Source organism: Mytilus trossulus, chromosome 9 (genome assembly GCF_036588685.1).
Source record: "Mytilus trossulus isolate FHL-02 chromosome 9, PNRI_Mtr1.1.1.hap1, whole genome shotgun sequence".
Lineage (NCBI taxonomy): Eukaryota > Metazoa > Mollusca > Bivalvia > Mytilida > Mytilidae > Mytilus > Mytilus trossulus.
The window spans coordinates 32,176,377-32,198,888 of NC_086381.1; the positions used below are offsets into that span (position 1 = coordinate 32,176,377).

The following is a 22,512-nucleotide window of genomic DNA, read 5'->3' on the forward strand; positions in this document are numbered from 1 at the left end:
TCACAACTTAATGTGGTTTAATGTGGTGTTAGCAAACATAAACTATGAAAAGGAAGAAGAGATACACGATAATCTTTCTTTGACAAGTTACCATCAAGTCTGACATACTTCAATTCTATGAAGGTACACCACATCATCTTAAACCAATCTTGAAATCTTTATATCCCAGAATATCTTTGTATTTATAATTGCACATAGTAGTATGCATTCAAAAGAGGCAGAATAAAGTTTACTATATATATATCAATATTTCTACTGTTTTATTGTCATTAAATATTGCATGTAGAAGAAACAAAACAATAATCCAGGAACATCTGATCAATAAGTTTTAGTATATATATATTCATGTCATTTGCTGGTATTTTTCTCAACAAAACATCAAATACTTAAATATATCATATTTTAACTGTGGACAAATCAACAAATCATCAAATATTCAAGTTATCACATTAATTTATCACAAATAACAATGCAAGTGACACTATCACATATCCTAAATAAGCTGGACTGTGTGCAATTAATACAATCCAAACAGCTTAATGGACCCATTCCTATTTGCAAATAAGATAAGTCACAATAGACTAACTCTCCAGAATGCTCGTTTGATTTATTTAACTAATATATTTCAGCAAAATTTATATAAAGACACATTTTTATATTTTTAATTGCATTTCTTTCATACAATAAATTAAAAGCACAGGACTAGAGTGCCACTATTCAACTGCCAAACTTGATTCCGATGTTACCATTTAGTATAGCTTGTTTACCTCTCCTTTTACCCTTTAACTTGGGCTTTAAGACCAAAATTGTTCATGAACTAAAATAGGTGTTCTACAACCCTGTTAAGTTTAAGAGGAGTTGTGCTAACAAGGCACATGAACAAAAAGATGAGATGTTTCCTATCTACCCCAAAAGTTTGGTTTGGGATTACAAAAATTAAATTGACTTTAATCTGTATAATTTAAAATCAACTATTTTAGACTGATCAAAGGAAAGACAAAATCATGCATAGACTATCTCTCAAATTTGACATTCAAATAATTATATTTATATACTAAAAGTTTATTGAATTCTCGATACTGTTTCTCCATCTGACATTGATATTTGTTGTTTTCTATGTCTGCTATCCTACAATGTCTATATCTTCTTCCTCGGGAGGGGGAGTTAACCGAGACATTGATAATACTTCTTCTTTGACAAACAATCCACTACGTTTTTCTTTAAGTATCTGTCTGTAATCTTTTCTCTGTCTTTGTCTATCAGCTCGCTGGCGGTTTTTCCTTTCCTGAGACATTTGTCGCTGAAATAGAATTTGAATATCAAATTGTATAATTTTGTATTAATTGCCTGCACTTGCTTTTATTTACACAAGGTTCTAAATTAGTGTTGCAGAGTGTAAGGAGGCTCGTGTAAGATAATAATCCAATGGCAGCACATCAGATGCAACAGTTAACTAAGATTTAGTCTTTGACAAAAAATTTAAGACTAGCATAATGGCTACATTTTTTCACTTTCCATTTCAGAAATAAATTCAAACTAGCACACATACACATCTGGGAAACAAATCACTGTTCAAGTCAGAAGCCTGTAATTTAGTAGTTGTTGGTTTGTTTTCTTGTTTGAATTGTTACCCATTTTTCATGTAGACATCTTTCATAGTTAATTATAGGTTTCTCAATTGCTGAAGGCCATATGGCATTTATGGTTACCAATTATCTTAGGTCCAAAATTATGTATATGCTGTTGAAAATAAAAGGCAATACCTTTTTACTTTTTTTGGGTGATGGCGTTGATACACCATTATCATCTGATTGGCAATCTGAACAAGAATGTGTCTTTATGTAATCTTGTATTTTCTCTATTTTTTCTTCTGTCATATTTGTTATATCTGCAAGCAAACAAGCAATGTTAATATAAGTATCAATTTCTGCACCCTCCAAAAATTGAGATTCATTCATTTTAGTAGTTTAATAGTTATTTAAATTAAGGAATGACAAATATTTTTCTGTTTATGAAGATTATTTTCTATGTTCAATAGACCATGAAATTCGGGTCAAAATTTAAATTTGGCATTACAATTAGAAAAATCATATCATAGGAAACATGTGTATTAAGTTTATCAGACTTCAACTTCCATCAAAATCTACCTTGATCAAAAACTTAACCCTGAAGTGGGAGACAGAAGATCCCACAGACCAGAAAACATAATGCCCCTCTACTATCAAAGGTAGGCATAAAAATATGGTGCACACTGAATAACCAAGTAGCCCATTATTCAAAATTGTACATCACATTTTTTTAGGTTACTTCAAATAGACAGAAAAATATTTGTCAGTCCGTATAATAAATTCTAAATCATAATTTTAAGAAGATTTATGAAAAAACGTTAATGACATCAAGGTCACATGACAAAATTATGTCCATGAGCTGACAGACCCTATACTTTCACCCAATCAGAAGATGTGTTACATCCAAAATTAAATTATTTTGAGATGAAAGCTGAATGAAGACCATATATTCTTAGTTTAAACAATATCACACACCCGTAATCATGCCATGGTGTAAATAAAATACTGCATAAATAGATAGTATCTCATTAATGCATATGGCAAAGGTTAAATGTAACGTATTTTAAATTACAAGTACTGCATGAATGTTGTCATATTACAAGAAATGTTCACTAAAAATATTGTAGATATTTGGTTAATGTGTTCCTGTTTACTTTTATGCTCCTTATGCTATACTAAAAACAATTTTTACATTAAAAAACACTTTTTTATTATTTTTTGGTGCAGCGAATTGAAGACTTTACAATGTGTGTTATCTTGCATTAAATCCACCAGTTCTATAAATACTGTTGGTCGTTTTTGAAGATAATTTCTGTGGCACTTAATCGAACCCTTGTCACCATGGTTACAGCAACAACAGCAAACCTTAAGTGCAGGTAAAAGACTCGTAAATCTTCACACTCTCATTTCTACAAGATTAATAAGATTTAAAAACCTGAAACAACTGTTTAACTTTTATTTTATTCATTATATTTTCTTTTATTATCCCCGTCATTCTGCCGTTAGTAATAGAAAATTAATTTGATGTAATATGTTATTTGAGTGTGATTGAAATAACTCATCTGTTCCCAAATTTGATGCTCTACATTTAAGTAACCATCACTTCCTTTCCTGAAATTCAATTTCTAAATCTTATAACATTTTTGCTATTTTGACTTTTTGAATTCAGGAAAATACAATGTGTGTTATCTTGCATTAAATCCACCAGTTCTATAAATACTGTTGGTCGTTTTTGAAGATAATTTCTGTGGCACTTAATCGAACCCTTGTCACCATGGTTACAGCAACAACAGCAAACCTTAAGTGCAGGTAAAAGTAAAACAAGAGGCTCTCAAGAGCCTGAATCGCTCACCTTAATTCTTTTGGTTAAATCTCGCATCAATGATTATTTTTGCTTTTCAATTTATTTAAATGTTTTTTTGGATCGTCCAATTTTCTTCAAAAGGCAAAAAAAATAATCATTTTCTCCTATGTTCTATTTTAGCCATAGTAGCTATGTTTCTTGACATACAAGGAAATAAAATATAAAATTTATACTAAATACTCTGAAACTCATTTAGCCTAAGTTTGGCTGAAATTGATACAGCAGTTTCAAAGGAGAAGATTTTTTAAAGTAAGTCAACATGATGAACAAATTGCGAAAAAAGTCCTTAAAGGGCAATAACTCCTTAAGGGGTCAATTGACAATTTTGGTCAAATTGACTTAATTGAAGATCTTACTTTGCTGAACATCATTGCTGTTTACAGTTTATTTCTATCTATAATTATTTTCAAGATAATAAACAAAAACAGCAAAATTTCCTTAAAATTACCAATTCAGGGGCAGCAGCCCAACAACAGGTTGTCTGATTCATCTGAAAATTTCAGGGCAGATACATTGTAGATCTTGACCTGATAAACAATATAGCCCCAGGTCAGATTTGCTCTAAATGCTTTGGTTTTTGAGTTATAAGCCAAAAACTGCATTTGACCCCTATGTTCTATTTTTAGCAATGGCGACCATGTTTGTTGATAGATCATAACTTCGGATACAATTTACAAACTAGATACCCTAAGGAACATTCAGTTAAAGTTTGGAAGTATTTAGCCCAGTAGTTTCAGAGAAGAATTTTGTAAAAGATTTTTAAGATTTACGAAAAATGGTTAAAAATTGACTATAAAGGGCAATAACTCCTAAAGGGGTCAACTGACCATTTCCGTCATTTGACTTATTTGAAAATCTTACTTTGCTGAACATTATTGCTGTTTACAGTTTATCTCTATCTATAATAATATTCAAGATAATAAACAAAAACAGCAAAATTTCCTTAAAATTATCAATTCAGGGGCAGCAACCCAACAACAGGTTGTCTGATTCATCTGAAAATTTCAGGGAAGATAGATCTTGACCTGATAAACAATATAGCCGCAGGTCAGATTTGCTCTAAATGCTTTGGTTTTTGAGTTATAAGCCAAAAACTGCATTTGACCCCTATGTTCTATTTTTAGCAACGGCGACCATGTTTGTTGATAGATCATAACTTCGGATACAATTTACAAACTAGATACCCTAAGGAACATTCAGTTAAAGTTTGAAAGTATTTTGCCCAGTAGTTTCAGAGGAGAAGATTTTTGTAAAAGATTACTAAGATTTACGAAAAATGGTTAAAAATTGACTATAAAGGGCAATAACTCCTAAAGGGGTCAACTGACCATTTCCATCATGTTGACTTATTTGTAAATCTTACTTTGCTGAACATTATTCCTGTTTACAGTTTATCTCTATCTATAATAATATTCAAGATAATAACCAAAAACAGCAAAATTTCCTTAAAATTACCAATTCAGGGGCAGCAACCCAACAATGGGTTGCCTGATTCATCTGAAAATTTCAGGGCAGATAGATCTTGACCTGATAAACAATATTACCCCATGTCAGATTTGCTCTAAATGCTTTGGTTTTTGAGTTATAAGCCAAAAACTGCATTTGACCCCTATGTTCTATTTTTAGCAATGGCAACCATGTTTGTTGATAGATCAAAACTTCGGATTCAATTTATAAATTAGATACCCTAAGGAACATTCAGTTAAAGTTTGAAAGTATTTGGCCCAGTAGTTTCAGAGGAGAAGATTCTTGAAATAGTTTACAACGACAGACGACGGACGCCAAGTGATGGCATAAGCTCACATGTCCCTTCGGGACAGGTGAGCTAAAAATATACAGCTAGTATATAGATGAGATGAATGTGCACAGGCCTATAGTTAGGATGTCTTTAAAGAAGGTTTATCTGGGTCATAGAGCTCCTACTTAAATATGAATCTTTATGTTAATAGTAGCTTTGTTATCATAGCTATATTAGAGCCAAGACTGAACCCAATCCCATGGCTAGGACTATGGTGCTATTCCAGAATAAAGAGAATTTCTCTAGCAAGTAAGGGGTGGGATGTAATATACTCACTGAACATCTTGAGTGATAAGTATTCTTAACCAGATGTTTAAAAATGCTTTGAAGTTTTATCATAGGACGCAGCCTTGTAAAAATCCACATACCAATATTTTTTAAAAGCTCCCTCTAAATTATTTTTCTTGTAGATAATTAAAACCCAAACAGCTTAACAAAAATACCTTCATTTCTCAAACTTAAATATAAGCTGTGTTTGATTGATCCTTTGCTAAAACTGATAAATTTATTGATGCATTGAAAAAAACAATTTAGGAGCAAAAAGCATCATTAATGTAATTAAAAATCTGTTACAAACCAAAAAGCATAAAACTAGTCTTACCTTTATTCTTTGATTAAAAAAATGACAATATGAAAGGATATTATTTCATAAGTTTTCTTCCATATTTGCAGCTGAATACAGCTATGCGTTATATATATGCCGCGAGGGCATTAGCCAGAATGGGTGTATCTAATTTAAACCAAGATATTATTGTCAATACAGAATGATAGTTTTCAATAATTTAGGGAAGGGTCTTTTAGCAATTTTATCACATTATTCAAAAGCATGATAAATGCAACTTTCATTTAACAATATCATGGTGGAAGTATGAATGTATGGAACATATACAATTTGTATCAAAAACTTATAAACATCTATTTCCTCATAAATTCTTTATTTATGCACACATAACATGAATAAGAGTGCATTGAAGAATGTATTCTAACAATTAAACTCCTATATGACAATTTACAAACCTATCAAGAACTGTTTATCTGTGGGTGATATTCGTGATTTAGGATCTATTATTCTTACAACTTCTAACTGTTCTCTAATTCCTAGATCACGACTAATTCTCTGACTTAGCTGGTCAACAACTATCACTTTCTCATCTTCATTTAATTCATTCCTGTAAATATATAATTTTTTAAACTTTAATAGTTTGTTGATGTTTATCATATCCATTTTTCTTCTTTTTTTTGTACATGAATTAAACCAGGCTAAATTATCTTGTTGTAATTGTTTAATAATTTTCATTCCAGAACCTTTTATTTATAGAATAACTAATCGAAGATTGAAAAAGTGACCGGACAACACATTAATTAATAAATGTGCATAGCACATGACTTAATTATCAGTATTATTTGGTCAAGAATTAAATATTTTTTTGACTTTTATTTTAAATCAAGATTTACACAGAGTAAGATTACTTAAATGAGAATGTATAAAAAAACATATGATAACTTTTCCTACCATTTCTTGTGTTTTCTGTTTTTAGAAGAATAATTAGAACAACTACTACAAGATAAATCTATACTGGATGGTTCAGCTGGAGGTATATTTCTGTCACAATTATCACATGATGAGTCAAGGTCGGTGTCAGTTATATCTTCAAGAACAACTTCAGAAAAATCTACAAAAAAAATCAAAAGAAATTGTATTATAAGGGAGACAACTCTGTTTATTCAAACTTTAAATGATACACATTGCTGAAGGATTTTTTGTCTTCAGGCTATTGTAGGAAAAAAATGTGCCAGAGCCTGAGGACACCACATGATTTTTTCTTTCTTCTGTTGGTGTAAAAAAACAAAGATCAGCAATCAGACTGGGGCGGAATATAAAATCCATCATTGATATTAGGATAATGTCCAATCATCATGTTGCTGTTATTACCAAGCTATAACAATAGGGTCAAAATAAATTCTCCATTTTGGATAAGAGTGGCACAGCATTTTTGAGATTTCTAAGAACACAATTGAAATAAAAATTAAATCATAACATTTGGTTGAGTCAAAGCAAAGTTGAGAGAGCAGAAAAGAAATCAGTATGGTTTACTTTCAAACAGCACTGTGATAATCAGTAAAGAAATTTATTTCTGTATCCATATGTTAAAACCAGAGTATAACATATCTATACACAGGTAGTTATCACATGGATAATTATTGTGGCACATTTTACACATACCCCTAATACTACAAAGTAAAGGAGCAAACCAAATGTGCTAAAATTAAAAATTGGTATTTGAAATATTTATTAATGTAAGTGTTTCTGCTGTAAATTTAAATGCAAAAGATTTTTTGTATTTTCACCTGGCTACTAATTGTGTCTAACAATTGTTTTATTTTTTATTTTAAAACTATCAGACAAATCTGTACAAAATATGTCCAGAATAATTCTTTATAGGAATTTCCTGGTAGGAATTATACTTTATGACCTTGAAAGAAAGTATTCAAAACCTGTAGAAAATTGAGGTCAAACACTACTAATATTTATTTCCTTTGTAACTTCAAGTCAGATTAATGGCATTGAACTGGTCAAGTAATCCATCATGACATGGCCATCTTTAACTGTCTACAGGCTATTGCAGAGGGAAACAATTTATGGGATGGTTTGATACCACACTATTTTTGTTGTTGAATAAATAGCCAAACTAACAGAGACCTACAAAACAAGCCATTCTGACATAGCAATCATCAGCAATCAGACTGGGCGGAATATTAAATCCATCATTGATACTAGGATAATGTCCAATCACCATGTTGCTGTTATTAGCTAACTATAACAATAGGGGCAAATTCAATCCTTGGTTTTGGATAAAATTAATGACACACCAGTTTTGATTTCTTGGAAAACAATTGAAATGAAAAAAGTTTTATAACACATGGTTGTGGCAAACCAAAGTTAAGAGAGCAATAACAGTAAATTCAGCAATTTTTAATCTATAAAGGGACATAACTAGAGAACAATAAAAGTGAGAGAATACAAGTTAGAGAAAGGAAAGAGATTTGTGGATTTTCATACAGACAAAGATAAATTTTTATGCAGTCATTATTTTTAGTTTTTTGTTTGCTCATGATTGATCACCTGGACTTATTGAAGAGCAAGTTAGTGCATTTCAAATATTGTGTATTTTATTTTTAACTATCATGCAAATCTGTACCAAATAAGGCCTGAATTATTCTTAATAGGACTTTCCTGACAATGTCATTGAACAGGTTGATTAACATGATTAATCCCCTTTCCAGAAACCATTCTTTTTCATATATAGCAATGATCAGCAATCAGACTGGGGCGGAATATTAAATCCATCATTGATACTAGGATATTGTCCAATCATCATGTTGCTGTTATTGCCTAGCTATAAAAGGGGCAAATTCAATTTCCATTCTCAATTTTATCTTTTTCATATGATTAAAAGATCGACGCGAATTTCAATTTGACAACCACTTATGAACAAATAACAATTCAGACGAACAGATTTTGCAGTAATGTTCATATACTGGTTCTTTTTCAAAAGCTTTCCACTTAAAATGTTTAGAAAGCAATATATGTCAAAAGAAAACATTAATGGTGTTATTTCAGGCAACATAAAAGAAATTTAAAATTGTATCCACGTGTTAAAACCAGAGTATAACATATATCTATACACAGGTAGTTATCACATGGATAATTATTGTAGCACATTTTACACATACCCCTAATACTACAAAGTAAAGGAGCAAACCAAATGTGCTAAAATTAAAAATTTGTAAAAAAAAAATTTAAATGTTAACCTCTCTGTTGTAATTGCAATAGATTTTTTCTTTGCTCACGTGGAATTATTAAATGCAGATCAAGTTATTTTGTGTTTTTGTAATTTTGTGCTTTTATTTTGAAAATTATCAGACAAATCTAGAACAAATATGGACAGAAATATTTCTAATAAGAATGATTTTCTATGGCTTGAAAGAAAGTATTTTACTTATAGAAGATTGAGGTCCAAAATTACTAAAATTCATTTCCTTTACAACTTTCAACTCAGCTGGACAATACTCATAAACCAAGATTTTTGCCAACCGCGATTTAACAGCTGGTCAATTTATTCCATTTCCATAAACTGTTATGACCACCTTTAACAACCTATTTGCTATTGTAAATAAAAATAAAAAATGTTTAAAATGGTAGAACAACACATCATGATCGATACTTTTACTGGGGAAAAAAAAGTCCCAACTAACAGAAACCTAGAATCAAAACAAGTAATTATAACATAGCAATGATCAGCAATCAGACTGGGGCGGAATATAAAATCCATCATTGATACTAGGATATTGTCCAATCATCATGTTGCTGTTAACACTCTTTTTAACTTAACTATAACGGTAGGGTCATATTCAATTTTCTGTCTTGGATAAAATGGCACAGCATTTTTTAAATATCTTCCAAAAACAATTGCAATGAAAATAGTTTCATCACATTTGATTGTGGCAAAGCAAAGTTGAGAGAACAGAAACAGCAAATTCAGCAATTTTGCATCTATAAAGGGACATAACTAAAGATAGAGAAAGTTCAATGTTTATGCTGTCTATGGATTCTAATTCAACATGTTCAATGTCCATCACATATCATGCCCAATTTCACATGATTTAAAGATAGAGGTGAATTCAAATTCTAATGGACAATACAGACACACAGATTTTGCAGGAACGTTATAATCTTAAAATCTTTAGGAATCAAAATATATGTCAAATGATTGCAAACATGTAATTTCAGGCAACATAGTCGTCAGGAAATCTTATGTTGTATCCACGTGTTGTTAAAACCAGAGTATAACATATCTATACACAGGTAGTTATCACATGGATAATTATTGTGGCACATTTTACACATACCCCTCATACTAAAAAGTAAAGGAGCAAACCAAATGTGCATATGATTGAAATTTGTTTATTTGAAAGAAGTATCCAATACAGGCCACTATTACAAAACATTGAGGACCAGCACAACTAACATATATTTTTTGTCATAACTGAAACCATGGATAAATGTCGTTGAACTGGTCAATTAATCCCTTAAGGGGGTTTGCGGGTCTAAATCATTTATATAGGATTTCTCTATATTTTTCTGTAAATGAACTTTATCTTATAGTTAATAGAAAAATGAAATAAAAAAGTGGGGTCATCGTTCGATTGCGCTCACAATCTGCCTTCGGAAGAAGCATACATTTTTGTAAAGGTGGGGATTTTCTGTTGAAGTGATAGGAGAAATGAAAGGTAATATCGAAATAAAAAATGAAATTTATTACAGAAATCGCTCAAATTTTAAAATAATTTAGTTTAAGTACAGCTTATATGGAAATTATATTAAAAAATATAGGTCACAGATGAGTTAAAAAAGATATTTCAATTTTAAAGCAAAAAAATGGCATTTTTGCACCAAAGGGAGATAATTTGGAGCTTTTTCAATGATATATACATTTTAAAAGTCACCTGGGGCCAAAACGAATTGATTTTTTGGAATAATTTTTTAACCATATGATTAAGTAACAACTACTAAAGGCAATTAATGAAATTTGTAATGAAAAATAAATGTTTGATATTTTTCTGAAAATCTTATACCCTCGAGCCTCCTTAAGCTTCTCATCAATCATTATGACCACCTTTAACAGCCTATTTGGTCCCTGAAAACACTTCTTAATTTTGAAAGGATTTTGTCAAAGTGTTTTCATGTTAATGAACAGACATGCGTTGACAGCTGCTTGCCGTAAATCTCCAAATCTGTAACCAATTACCCCTTTGAAATTTGGTTGTCAAGTAACTATGATATAGCAGTGATAAGCAATCAGACTGGGGCGGAATATAAAATCCATCATTGATACTAGGATAATGTCCAATCATCATGTTGCTGTTATTACCAAGCTATAACAATAGGGTCAAATTCTGTTCTCAGTTTTGGATAAGAACGGCATAGGCTTTTTGAGACTTTATGGAAAAATTCTATCAAAATGAATAAATGCAAGGTAACAAAAAATTGGTAAATTAATGTAAAATAAAAGAGGTTGTGTCCATGGTCAATTAATCCCCTTCAAACTTAAATACTATGACCTTTTACAAAAGTATCTAACAATTGTGACAATTATCACTATTTTACAGAACATTTGGGTCCAACATCAATAAATTGTTCATCTTTGTTCCTTCAACATAGATTAATGTCCTCATTTAATCCCCCTTCCACCAACTGGTATAACACACTTTAGCAGTGTATGGTCTATTGCAGGGGGAAACAATGTATAAGAGAGTTGGACATTAATCCCCCTTCCATCAACTGTTATGATACACTTTAACAGTGTATGGTCTATTGCAGGGGGAAACAATGTATAAGAGAGTTGGACATTAATCCCCCTTCCATCAACTGTTATGACACACTTTAACAGTGTATGGTCTATTGCAGGGGGAAACAATGTATAAGAGAGTTGGACTTTAATCCCCCTTCCATCAACTGTTATGACACACTTTAACAGTGTATGGTCTATTGCAGGGGGAAACAATGTATAGGAGGGTAGGACACCACATGATATTTGTTTCTGTAGGTGTAAAAAGCCATACTAATGGATATCTACAAAACAAGTTACTTTGACATAGCAATGATCAGCAATCAGACTGGGGCGGAATATAAAATCCATCACTGATACTAGGATAATGTCCAATCATCATGTTGCTGTTATTGCCAGTTATAACAGTGGGGGCAAATTCAATCATCGGTTTTATATAAACGGCACACCATTCTAAAGATTTCTTGGAACACGATTAAATTGAAAATAGATTAAGAACATTTTGTTGCGGTAAATCAAAGTTGAGCAGAAACAGGTAACTCAGCATTTTATTCCATCTATAAAAGGACTACAGAACAATAAAAGAGACAGCAAACTAAAAATTTAAGAAAGGAAAACCGATGATGGGATGTACAGACTGACAGACAACAGTAAATATTTATGTTTTCTATCTAATTCACTGACCATCACATATCATGCTCAATTTCTAATGATTAAAAGATAGAGATGAATTCCAATTTCACAACAACTGGTGAACAATGCAGATGAACAGATTTTGCAGGAACGTTATAAAGTGGTTCTTTTTCAGACATTCCAACTTTAAATCTTTAGGAAGCCATACATGTCAAAACTGCCTAAAAATGATATAATGTCAGGCAACATAGCCATTATGAAGGAAACTTTATTTTGTATCCACATGTTAAAACCAGAGTATAACATATCTATACACAGGTAGTTATCACATGGATAATTAGTGTGGCACATTTTACACATACCCCTAATACTACAAAGTAAAGGAGCAAACCAAACGTGCATATGATTAAATTGGTTATTTCGAAAAATTTAAATGTAAGCCTCTCTGTTATTATATTGTCAATGCAACAAATATTTTTTTTTTGGCTCACCTGGAAAAAAAAACCGTATGGCATTTTGAAGGTGAATAACCCACTAGGCCAAACAAAAATATATGTCTGTTTCCTGCTTCCAAGGCCAAAAAATCAGGGTCGGTAGGTCGGGATTTTTTTTTTTTTTTTTTTTGCACTTCCTGTCAGATTTGCAGTCGGTTATATGTCATGTTTGGTTAGGGTCCTGTACCCCTAAATGATTTAATCCCTTTAAAGAAGCTTTAATCGAATAATCCTCCAAGTGCTGACATTTTTAAACTCGCTTATTGTGGCACATTTGTGCTGGGAGCAGCCATTTTTTGTTTGGGCATAGTAAAATACGGATCTGGTTCGGACCGGAACCGATTTTTTTTTCCGGATTTGAATAAAAAGATTTAGGGTCGGGGGGTTTGAGTTGTCGGGAAACAGGAAACAGACATATATTTTTTTTTGGCCCTATATATTTTTCTTGGTGTTAAAATAGACCAACTAACAAAAAGCCTTCAAACAAAACCAGTAACTATGAAAGCAGTGATCAGCAATCAGACTGGGGCGGAATATAAAATCCATCATTGATACTAGGAGATTGTCCAATCATCATGTTGCTGTTATAACCTAGCTATAACAACAGGGGCATATTATATCCTCTGTTTTGGAGAAGAATGGCACAGCATTTTTGAGATTTCTTGGTACACAATTGAAATGAAAATAGTTTCAGAACATTTGGTTGGCAAAGTTGAAGGAGCAGAAACAGTTAATTCAGCATCTATAAAGAAACATAACTAGAGAACAATAAAAGTGAAGGCAAACTTATGATAAAAAAAGGTTCCAATTCCAGGATGTACATACAGACAGATAAGGGAAAATGTTTATGCTGTCTATGATTTCTGATTCCACATTAATCTCATATCATGCCCAATTTCATAACATTAAAAGATGAAGGTGAATTAACTAATGAATAATGCAGACAAACAGATTTTGCAGGAACATTGTCAACTGATTCATCTTCAAAACATTTCCACTTCAAATGTTTAGGGAACTACATGATTTTTTTTTCTTTAGCATAAAACGCCCTACCAACAGATACCTTACAACATAAGTAACTTTGATATCTTTAGCAGTGATCAGCAATCAGACTGGGGCGGAATATAAAATTCATCATTGATTATAGGATATTGTCCAATCATCATGTTGCTGTTATTACCTAGCTATATAATAGGGGCAAATTAAATTCTCTGTTTTAGATTAGAGGGCACAGCATTTTAAAGATTTCTTGAAAAACAACAAAATGAAAATGTGCATGGTTAAAACAGGCATAACAATTTGGTGGTCTGCTTCTACCATCCATGATAAAATTAAAATATAAGACTATGACAATGGGAAACAGATGTCAATGATTGTAAATATGCCCTAGTCCATAAATGTAATAGGTCCAATTTCATATGATTAAAAGCTAGAGGTGAATTCCAATTAACAACTACCAATGGGGATAGGTTGAACAGTACAGATTTTGCACGATTTTTTATAAACTGGTTCTGATTCCCACTTAAAACTTTTATGAAGTAGTACTTTGTAGAAATATTCTTATGTTGGTTTTCTTTTAAACTGACAATCTCACCAAAATTACTTGAGGAAACAATGAATGTCTAGAGAATGAAGAATGATGAAATTTCAGGCAACATAGCCATTATGAAGGAAACTTTATTTTGTATCCACATGTTAAAACCAGAGTATAACATATCTATACACAGGTAGTTATCACATGGATAATTATTGTGGCACATTTTACACATACTCCTAAAACTACAAAGTAAAGGAGCAAACCAAATGTGCATGTAAGTAAAAGTTGAAACGTTCAGTATTATGTAGTAAGCCATTGTGTTTTTTATTCAAATCTTTTTTGAAACTCTCAAGACCATTCTGTACCAATTATAGCCATAATCAATTATCCTTTGAAGGGCTTTCCTGATAAGAATTATTTTCTACTAACCCTCAACTCTAATACATTTCACTACATCTTTCAATAAATAGAGGATTGGGATTACATATTAATATTTTCTTTGCAACTTAACAATTTCATATATTAAAGTTGTAAATAAACTGATTATTTAATCAACTAATATGGCCACCCTTTACAATATACTACAAAAAGAACAAAAAATAAATCTAAATTCTGAATAAAAGTTAACATATCAAATGTTATATTGTAAAATGAAGGAGGTAAATCTCAATCAAGCAGCAACATATGAAATCCAAAGCAGACAAACAGATTTTTCTCTAATATTTCTCAACTGGTTCCTTTTCAAACTGACAATTCAGAAAATAATCTCTAGGAAGAAAAGAATACATCTTAGAACAATTCAAGGCAAACTTGACAGTTAGAAAGCCAGATTTTTATTTTTTGTATCCATATGTTAAAACCAGAGTATAAAATATCTATACACAGGTAGTTATCACATGGAGAATTATTGTGGCACATTTTACACATACCCCTAATACTAAAAAGTAAAGGAGCAAACCAAATGTGCATCACAAGACATGTACAGCTGCACACGATAGTTTTCTTCAACTTTACAAAGAAACATTCTTTCTATAGTGACACAAATATGTATGACTGGACACCAGGAGTGCAAATGTATCTTAAGTCTGCCTACTGAAATTGTTGCAATAAATTATCCACAAATACAATATTGAACCAGATGCTCCGCAGGGCGTAGCTTTATACGACCGCAGAGGTTGAACCCTGAACGGTTGGGGCAAGTATGGACACAACATTCCAGCTGGATTCCGCTCTAAATTTGGATTGTGATTAAATAGTTGACACAGCATAGGTTTCTGACACAGAATGAATGTATTCAAATGAACTTAAAATTTTTGTTTTCTCTTAGAGCAATTCACTATGCTGTTGAATATTATTCCTCTCAAAAAAAGGTTTGAAGAAATTTTCTTTTTATTTATGAAATTTCAAATGAGAAAAATTGAACCAAATTTTTTAATCACATCCCCTTTCCCTTATTCCAAAACTAATTTCAATTAAAATATTCTTATGGAGTTTGCAACAATTACTACTCATTTAAATACATCATAAAATATTAAGATGTAAAAAAACTGCTTGTTATCACTGAATGGTAAAGATTATTTAAATTTATCAGTTGGTAGTAAAAAGTGAATATAACAAAGATTTAAGTTGATTCTGGACAAAGAAAGATAACTCCAATTAAAAAAAATTATTGCAGATATTTCTTGCTTACTATACTGGACAAAGAAAGATAACTCTTAATTAAAAAAAAATTAGCTATTTCACAATATTGTGAAATAAGATATTTCTTGCCATTGCACAATACTGTGCAATTGAAAAGACTTGCTATTGCACAATACTTAATATAATAATTTTAGATCCTGATTTGGACCAACTTGAAAACTGGGCCCATAATCAAAAATCTAAGTACATGTTTAGATTCAGCATATCAAAGAGGCCCAAGAATTTAATTTTTGTTAAAATCAAACTTAGTTTAATTTTGGACCCTTTGCACTTTAATTTAGACCAATTTTAAAACTGGACCAAAAATTAAGAATCTACATACACAGTTAGATTTGGCATATCAAAGAACCCCAATTATTCAATTTTTGATGAAATCAAACAATGTTTAATTTTGGACCTAGATTTGGGCCAACTTGAAAACTGGGCCAATTATCAAAAATCTAAGTACATTTTTAGATTCAGCATATCAAAGAACCCAAAGGTTTCATTTTTTGTTAAAATCAAACTAAGTTTAATTTTGGACCCTTTGGACCTTAATGTAGACCAATTTGAAAACGGGACCAAAAATTAAGAATCTACATGCACAGTTAGATTCTGCATATAAAAGTACCCCAATTGTTCAATTTTGATGAAATCAAACAAAATTTAATTTTGGACCCTTTGGGCCCCTTTTTCCTTAACTGGTGGGACCAAAACTCCCGAAATCAATACCAACCTTCCTTTAATAGTCATAAACCTTGTGTTTAAATTTCATAGATTTCTATTTACTTATACTAACGCTATGGTGCGAAAACCAAGAAAAATGCTTATTTAGGTCCCTTTTTGGCCCCTAATTCCTAAACTGTTGGGACCGAAACTCCCAAAATCAATACCAACCTTCCTTTTGTGGTCATAAACATTGTGTCAAAATTTCATAGATTTCTAGTAACTTAAACTAAAGTTATAGTGCGAAAACCAAGAAAATGCTTATTTGGGCCCTTTTTGGCCCTTAATTCCTAAAATGTTGGGACCAAAACTCCCAAAATCAATACCAGCCTTCCTTTTATGGTCATAAACCTTGTGTTAAAATTTCATAGATTTCTATTCACTTTTACTAAAGTTAGAGTGCGAAAACTAAAAGTATTCGGACGACGATGACGACGACGCCAACGTGATAGCAATATACGACTAAAATTTTTTCAAAATTTGCAGTCGTATAAAAAGGAATTCAATCAGAGGACAGCAAAAAAGATCTGGTTGAAAAACTGACAGAATATCCTGTGTGCCTATGAAAAATGCCCAGGTGTTCAAGTGTTCTTCATAAAGCTTTGTTATATGTCTCGTAGTTTATAAAAAAATATAAAATACCTGTGTCTTTTATATCTTGTATAATACTGAGAACCGATGATGCAAGGTCACCAAACAGGTCAGCCTCTGTATCAGCATCAACATCAAGGTAAAGGTCATCACTACATTCAGAACTAGCAACACTGGTTCCTGTTGACAGGTTACAGTAATCATTGAACTGTCGTACTCTAAAATAAATAAACATACATTATCATGCATAAATATATTATGTAGTTAAAAACTTTAAAATTTACTATCTTAACAACATACAGAAACATATGTTTTTGTTTTATGTGATGACCAACATAAATAAAATCATGAAAATACAGGTCATATCCGACATTTTTTTGTTGTTTGTTTAAGATGCTATTTAGGAAATTATAAACATTTAGAACATAATTTTTTTCAAACTGCACAGGTTTGTTTGTACTTTTGTGTAGTTTTGAGGTGCAAACCCAGCCATTTTTGTCAAGTATTAGTTCTGGTGAACCTTAAACTAAATGGATACTGTGTGGACAGTCCGACACAATGCAGCAAAAAATTACTCAGCATCATCATGATCATGAATTTTCAAAATAAACATAACAAGAATGTGTCCTCAGTACACGAATGCCCCACTCGCACTATCATTTTCTATGTTCAGTGGACCGTGAAATTGGGGTAAAATCTCTAATTTGGCATTAAAATAGAAAGATATCACAGGGAACATGTGTACCAAGTTTGAAGTCGATTGGACTTCAACTTCATCAAAAACTATCTTGACCAAAAACTTTAACCTGAAGCGGGACAGACGGAAGCACAGACCAGAAAACATAATGCCCCTCTACTATCATAGGTGGGGCATTAAAATTGTTTTACATTGTCTTATTGGGGCCTTTTATAGCTGACTATGTGGTATGGGCTTTGTTCATTGTTGACGGCCGTACGGTGACCTATAGTTGTTAATGTTTGTGTCATTTTGATCTTTTGTGGATAGTTGTCTCATTGGCAATCATACCACATCTTCTTTTTTATATACTTGTATCTTGGTGCCATAATTTAATGGATTTTATGTAGAGTTCAATGAGAGTGAAGATCCGTTTGATCAATATGTCACATCTCTAGTTTTTTGGGGGGTAAAATGTAAGAAATTTTATAAGAGCATCTAAATTAAGAAAATGCTCCCGCTATAAATTTCTTTTTCATGTTGCATTACTACAAACCCAAAACTTAACATTTAAAGTGGTGGGTCTACTTGTAATGCTTCTAAAAAAGCATCAAAAAAAGTTCTTCTCCATACTTAGGTAGATATATTTTAAAGAAGTTTAGTGATCTAAAATAAAGACTGACCCACTTACAAAATAATGAGTGACTTCCTTACAAATTAAAATTTAAATTATGTGGCATTTACAGCAACAGTTGTAAAATTAATACACTGACAAGTCATGTATTACAGGGGTTGACACTAACTTTTGTAGGAAAAATTACATTCAGCATCTATTAGCCCAGTGAATGGGCCAACAGCTCTATGGGGGTCTGGGGTTGAAATTTAGATGCAAAATTCTGCATTCTGAGGCCCATTAAGGAAGATGTTTTCAGTCTGAAAAATAAGTATTTCATACTTGTTTTATCTTCATAAAAAAATTATTTAAGACCAAAAAAATCTGTTTGCAGGAATTTGTTTATCAAAACCTACATTTTTACTGTTTATGAATGATTGGCATAAGGCAGATTTTACAGTATTGTGTTCTGTCTCCTACTTTCATGTTGCTAATGTGACGGAGACAAAAATGAGTAACGTTAGCGACATTTGGACATGTCACATGAGCAACAACATCTTTAAAAGATAAAATGTATGCACACAGTGATGTTTAATATATGCCTGGAGTAATAAAATTGTACAGTCTGGTTTAGAATTTCTAAATATACAGAATGTCATTTGCAGGTGTACTTTATATCAAATGAATACACAAGAAACCAAAAAATTAGTAACGTTAGCGACATTTGGACATGTCACATGAGCAACAACATCTCTAAAAGTTAAAATGTATGCACACAGTGATGTTTAATATATGCCTGGAGTAATAAAATTGTACAGTCTGGTTTAGAATTTCTAAATATACAGAATGTCATTTGCAGGTGTACTTTATAACAAAGGAATACACAAGAAACCAATTTGTAATAGTAACATTAGCAACATCTACTATCATGACATTACGTTTTGTTGCTAACGTCTTTTTGATGGACGGAATACATTTAAGGTCCTCTTGTAACAATATTACATACAACTTACCTTCTTTGCTTCCCCATCATGTGAAGGAACTGACTCCGAATCTATTTCTGCAAAGGGCGATATCGTAACTCCTATACAGGAGAGTTACAGATCTAAATATATGTTGCTCATGTGACACTGATTTGGACAGAAACCTCGAGCAGTAACGTTCGCAAAAATTAAAACAGCCAATGATATTGATTCCTCAAGTCCTTTGACCCCCTTACGTCATCCAAATTTAATATGATTGCTATTTTCAATTATTTAAAAAACCCGGGGTAAAAATAACTACAATGGGCTGTCTGAGAACCAAAAAGAAAATTGCGATCGTGACATATCACAATGGACGGAAAAGACGTGACGTTAGCAACAATATTATTAAATTACCTTTTTTAGCCTTTACCAATAAAAATCTGCCTTAAAGTAATGATTAAAACACAAAAGAAGACTTTTTCTTAAAATATAAGTCCATGTTATTAGGCTCCACTTATAAATAATGCTTCAAAATTCCACTCCAAATAAGCTGGATGTCAGTAAAGTAGGTCATGATGTCTATTCCATGTCCAATATTTTGAAATTGAAAACCCTCTAATTCTAACATAAAACACAAACACAGAGTAATTTTTATGTTTATTTACTCAGAAAGACACATTTTATTCATTAACATAATGCATTACTCCATTACACAGTCTGTTTCACAGTTTCAGCAATTGCTTTTTTGATGGATACAAAAAAACAATAATTCCTTCTTATTGTAAAATCTGCCATAATTAACCTAAAGATTGATTGTGTTTACATTTTTAGTCATATTCAAGTTAGTTTCATTTTATGAAAAACTAAAAATTATCTCAAAGCATTTAATATCAAGACAACATTTCTTGCAATAATTTGAAGGATTTTTGCTGTAAAGTAATCAGGTCATTGGTTTTGTAAAAAAAAGTTCATCTTCTTCACCTTCCTCCTCTGACATGAAAGTACAACAGATTGATATTCAATGACAATTAAATTTACTAGCTCCTCAGGCTACCGTGCCACGTACATTTACTAGCCTGACACAAAAGTTACTACTAATACTAGTCTCGGGCTAGAGTTAGTGTCGAACCCTGTATAACAATTCATTGCAACAGTCAGTATTTGTAATCTCAAATCTTTTAACTATATTAGTTCTGAGAGTGTCAATGAGTTAGTATATTTTTTTTTATCAAACCTGTCTATTCCAGCTTCCTCAAATATATAGTATTCTGCATCATTTGTATTTCTTTCTGGTGAATAATTCCATGATTCTGGGGAGACATCTTTCAGTAGTATATTGTCCAGACACCAGGGACTGTAAAATATTATATTACTATTAGCTTTAATAATGCTGATCAAATGATATTTTTATGCTTTACCTTCTGATATTAAATAAACTTAATGGTTAAGCACAGCATTACTGAATTTCATCATGACTAGGAGCAAAGATTTATATTTGCAAAGACAACATATAAGGATCTAATTGCCATAATGTTTTTAATGTCAAGTTCAAGATTCTCAATTGGTCACATTCCTAGTTTGTATATTGAACAGATATCATAGATAAACAATTGTTTTGATAAAATGTTAGAAATTATTGAAGAGCATCTTAATTACTAAAATGCTCAAGCTATAAATTCTTTTTCTATTGCATTACTACAAACCCAAAACTAACATTTAAAGTGGTGGGTCTACTTGTAATGCGATGATCCATGCTCTGTATCAAATGCCTCTTTTGGACTTAAAGGAATAGATGCCTTTTGATTTGAAGGGGTTTTCTTGTTTTTGTAATAGAGGCAAAATATATTGTGCTGGAACTCAAAAATAATGCTGTTTTTTTTTAGTTTTCTTACTGTATGTTTGTGCATGCTCCTTCTTTCTTCAATTTTAAGAGAGATTTGGGGAACACATGCATTTTAAATTTCAATGAGACATCCTCAATTTTATTGCAGATTTTGATGTCAATAAAATCAGGTTTACCAAGAGGAGATGATGAACAAGAAATAACACTAGGTTTGTTAATTGTTGAAAAGCCTTATGGTGACCTCACGTAGTAAGATGTTATTTTCATTCGTCTCATTTGTTGGTGCATGTAGTTGCGAGACAGGATTGCTTCCCTTAGTAAATGTGATGGATACTTAGTCAGCAGTAAGCGGTTGAACTAAGGAAGTATTTCTATAGCTCAGTCGGATCATATAATAAACAGATAAAGGCAGCAGTGGTATACGGCTGTTCAATATTCATTTTCTGGAACCAATCCATTTTCTTTTTTAATAATTTTTTTTAACGACTTTGACTACCCATTAGAATCTTGTACAGTCAGGTCTGGTAAAGTTGAAGGGACAGCACTCTGATAGTTACATTTATAAGAGATATTAGTCATTACCGAATTTCTATATTTTTACAAAAAATATGAAAGTATTAACGTATTTCATGGAAAACACCATATTTTAAGAATGCAACTTAGCCGAATGTCATGTGTTACCAATTTCTAAACATGCCTTAAATCTAGCCGTTATAAAAGCAGTATTGGCAGTAACTATACTATATTATACATGTGTTTTACACGTGCAAGACGGGCACATATGATGCGATATATTTTTCAATTTGAATGCATGGGTGTCATAAATAAAAACCTTGGCATTGCCACTACGTTGTCTGTGAACATCCTGTAAGGCTGTGTGTATACTGTTATCTAAAATTCCTGGTTCAACATAGTAAAATTAGTTCTGTATTCAAACAACGTTGTAAGCACTACCACGGCACCGGTCTGAATCACCACGTGTAACATGTGAATAGTTATTAAGTCAACAATTTTCTGATTGGTCAATACACCTTCGTGTAATTCAGAGGTAATTTGCATATTTTCTTTTATATTATTCAATCTTGTTGAAATAAATGTGTATCCTGGCAGAATTAAAAGAATGTGAAAAATATATTAAACAAATCATGTTTTTATAACAATAATAAAGAATGAA

General features: G+C 31.7%; 1 protein-coding gene across 1 annotated transcript; it reads right to left on the reverse strand.

The window, feature by feature from the left end:
- Positions 1-239: 239 nt before the first annotated feature.
- Positions 240-22,349, reverse strand: LOC134685572 (protein FAM199X-like). The gene is made up of 7 exons (XM_063545385.1): positions 22,171-22,349; positions 20,730-20,849; positions 17,293-17,459; positions 6,744-6,903; positions 6,248-6,399; positions 1,764-1,888; positions 240-1,300 (listed from the first exon to the last, which is right to left on the reverse strand). The coding sequence occupies exons 1-7, from the start codon at positions 22,200-22,202 to the stop codon at positions 1,124-1,126; spliced, it is 933 nt and encodes a 310-aa protein (XP_063401455.1). The 5' UTR covers positions 22,203-22,349; the 3' UTR covers positions 240-1,123.
- Between the last annotated feature and the right edge of the window lie 163 nt (positions 22,350-22,512).

What these genes read in the sequence shown, in the direction of transcription:
- LOC134685572 (XM_063545385.1), bottom strand. Translation starts at nt 22,202, where the DNA reads ATGTTCACAGACAACGTAGTGGCAATGCCAAG. An exon ending in GAGGAAGCTGGAATAGACAG is followed by an intron (nt 17,460 to 20,729) that starts GTTTGATAAAAA and finishes TATTTATTTTAG; the next exon opens with AGTACGACAGTTCAATGATT. An exon ending in ACAAGATATAAAAGACACAG is followed by an intron (nt 6,904 to 17,292) that starts GTATTTTATATT and finishes TTTTTTTTGTAG; the next exon opens with ATTTTTCTGAAGTTGTTCTT.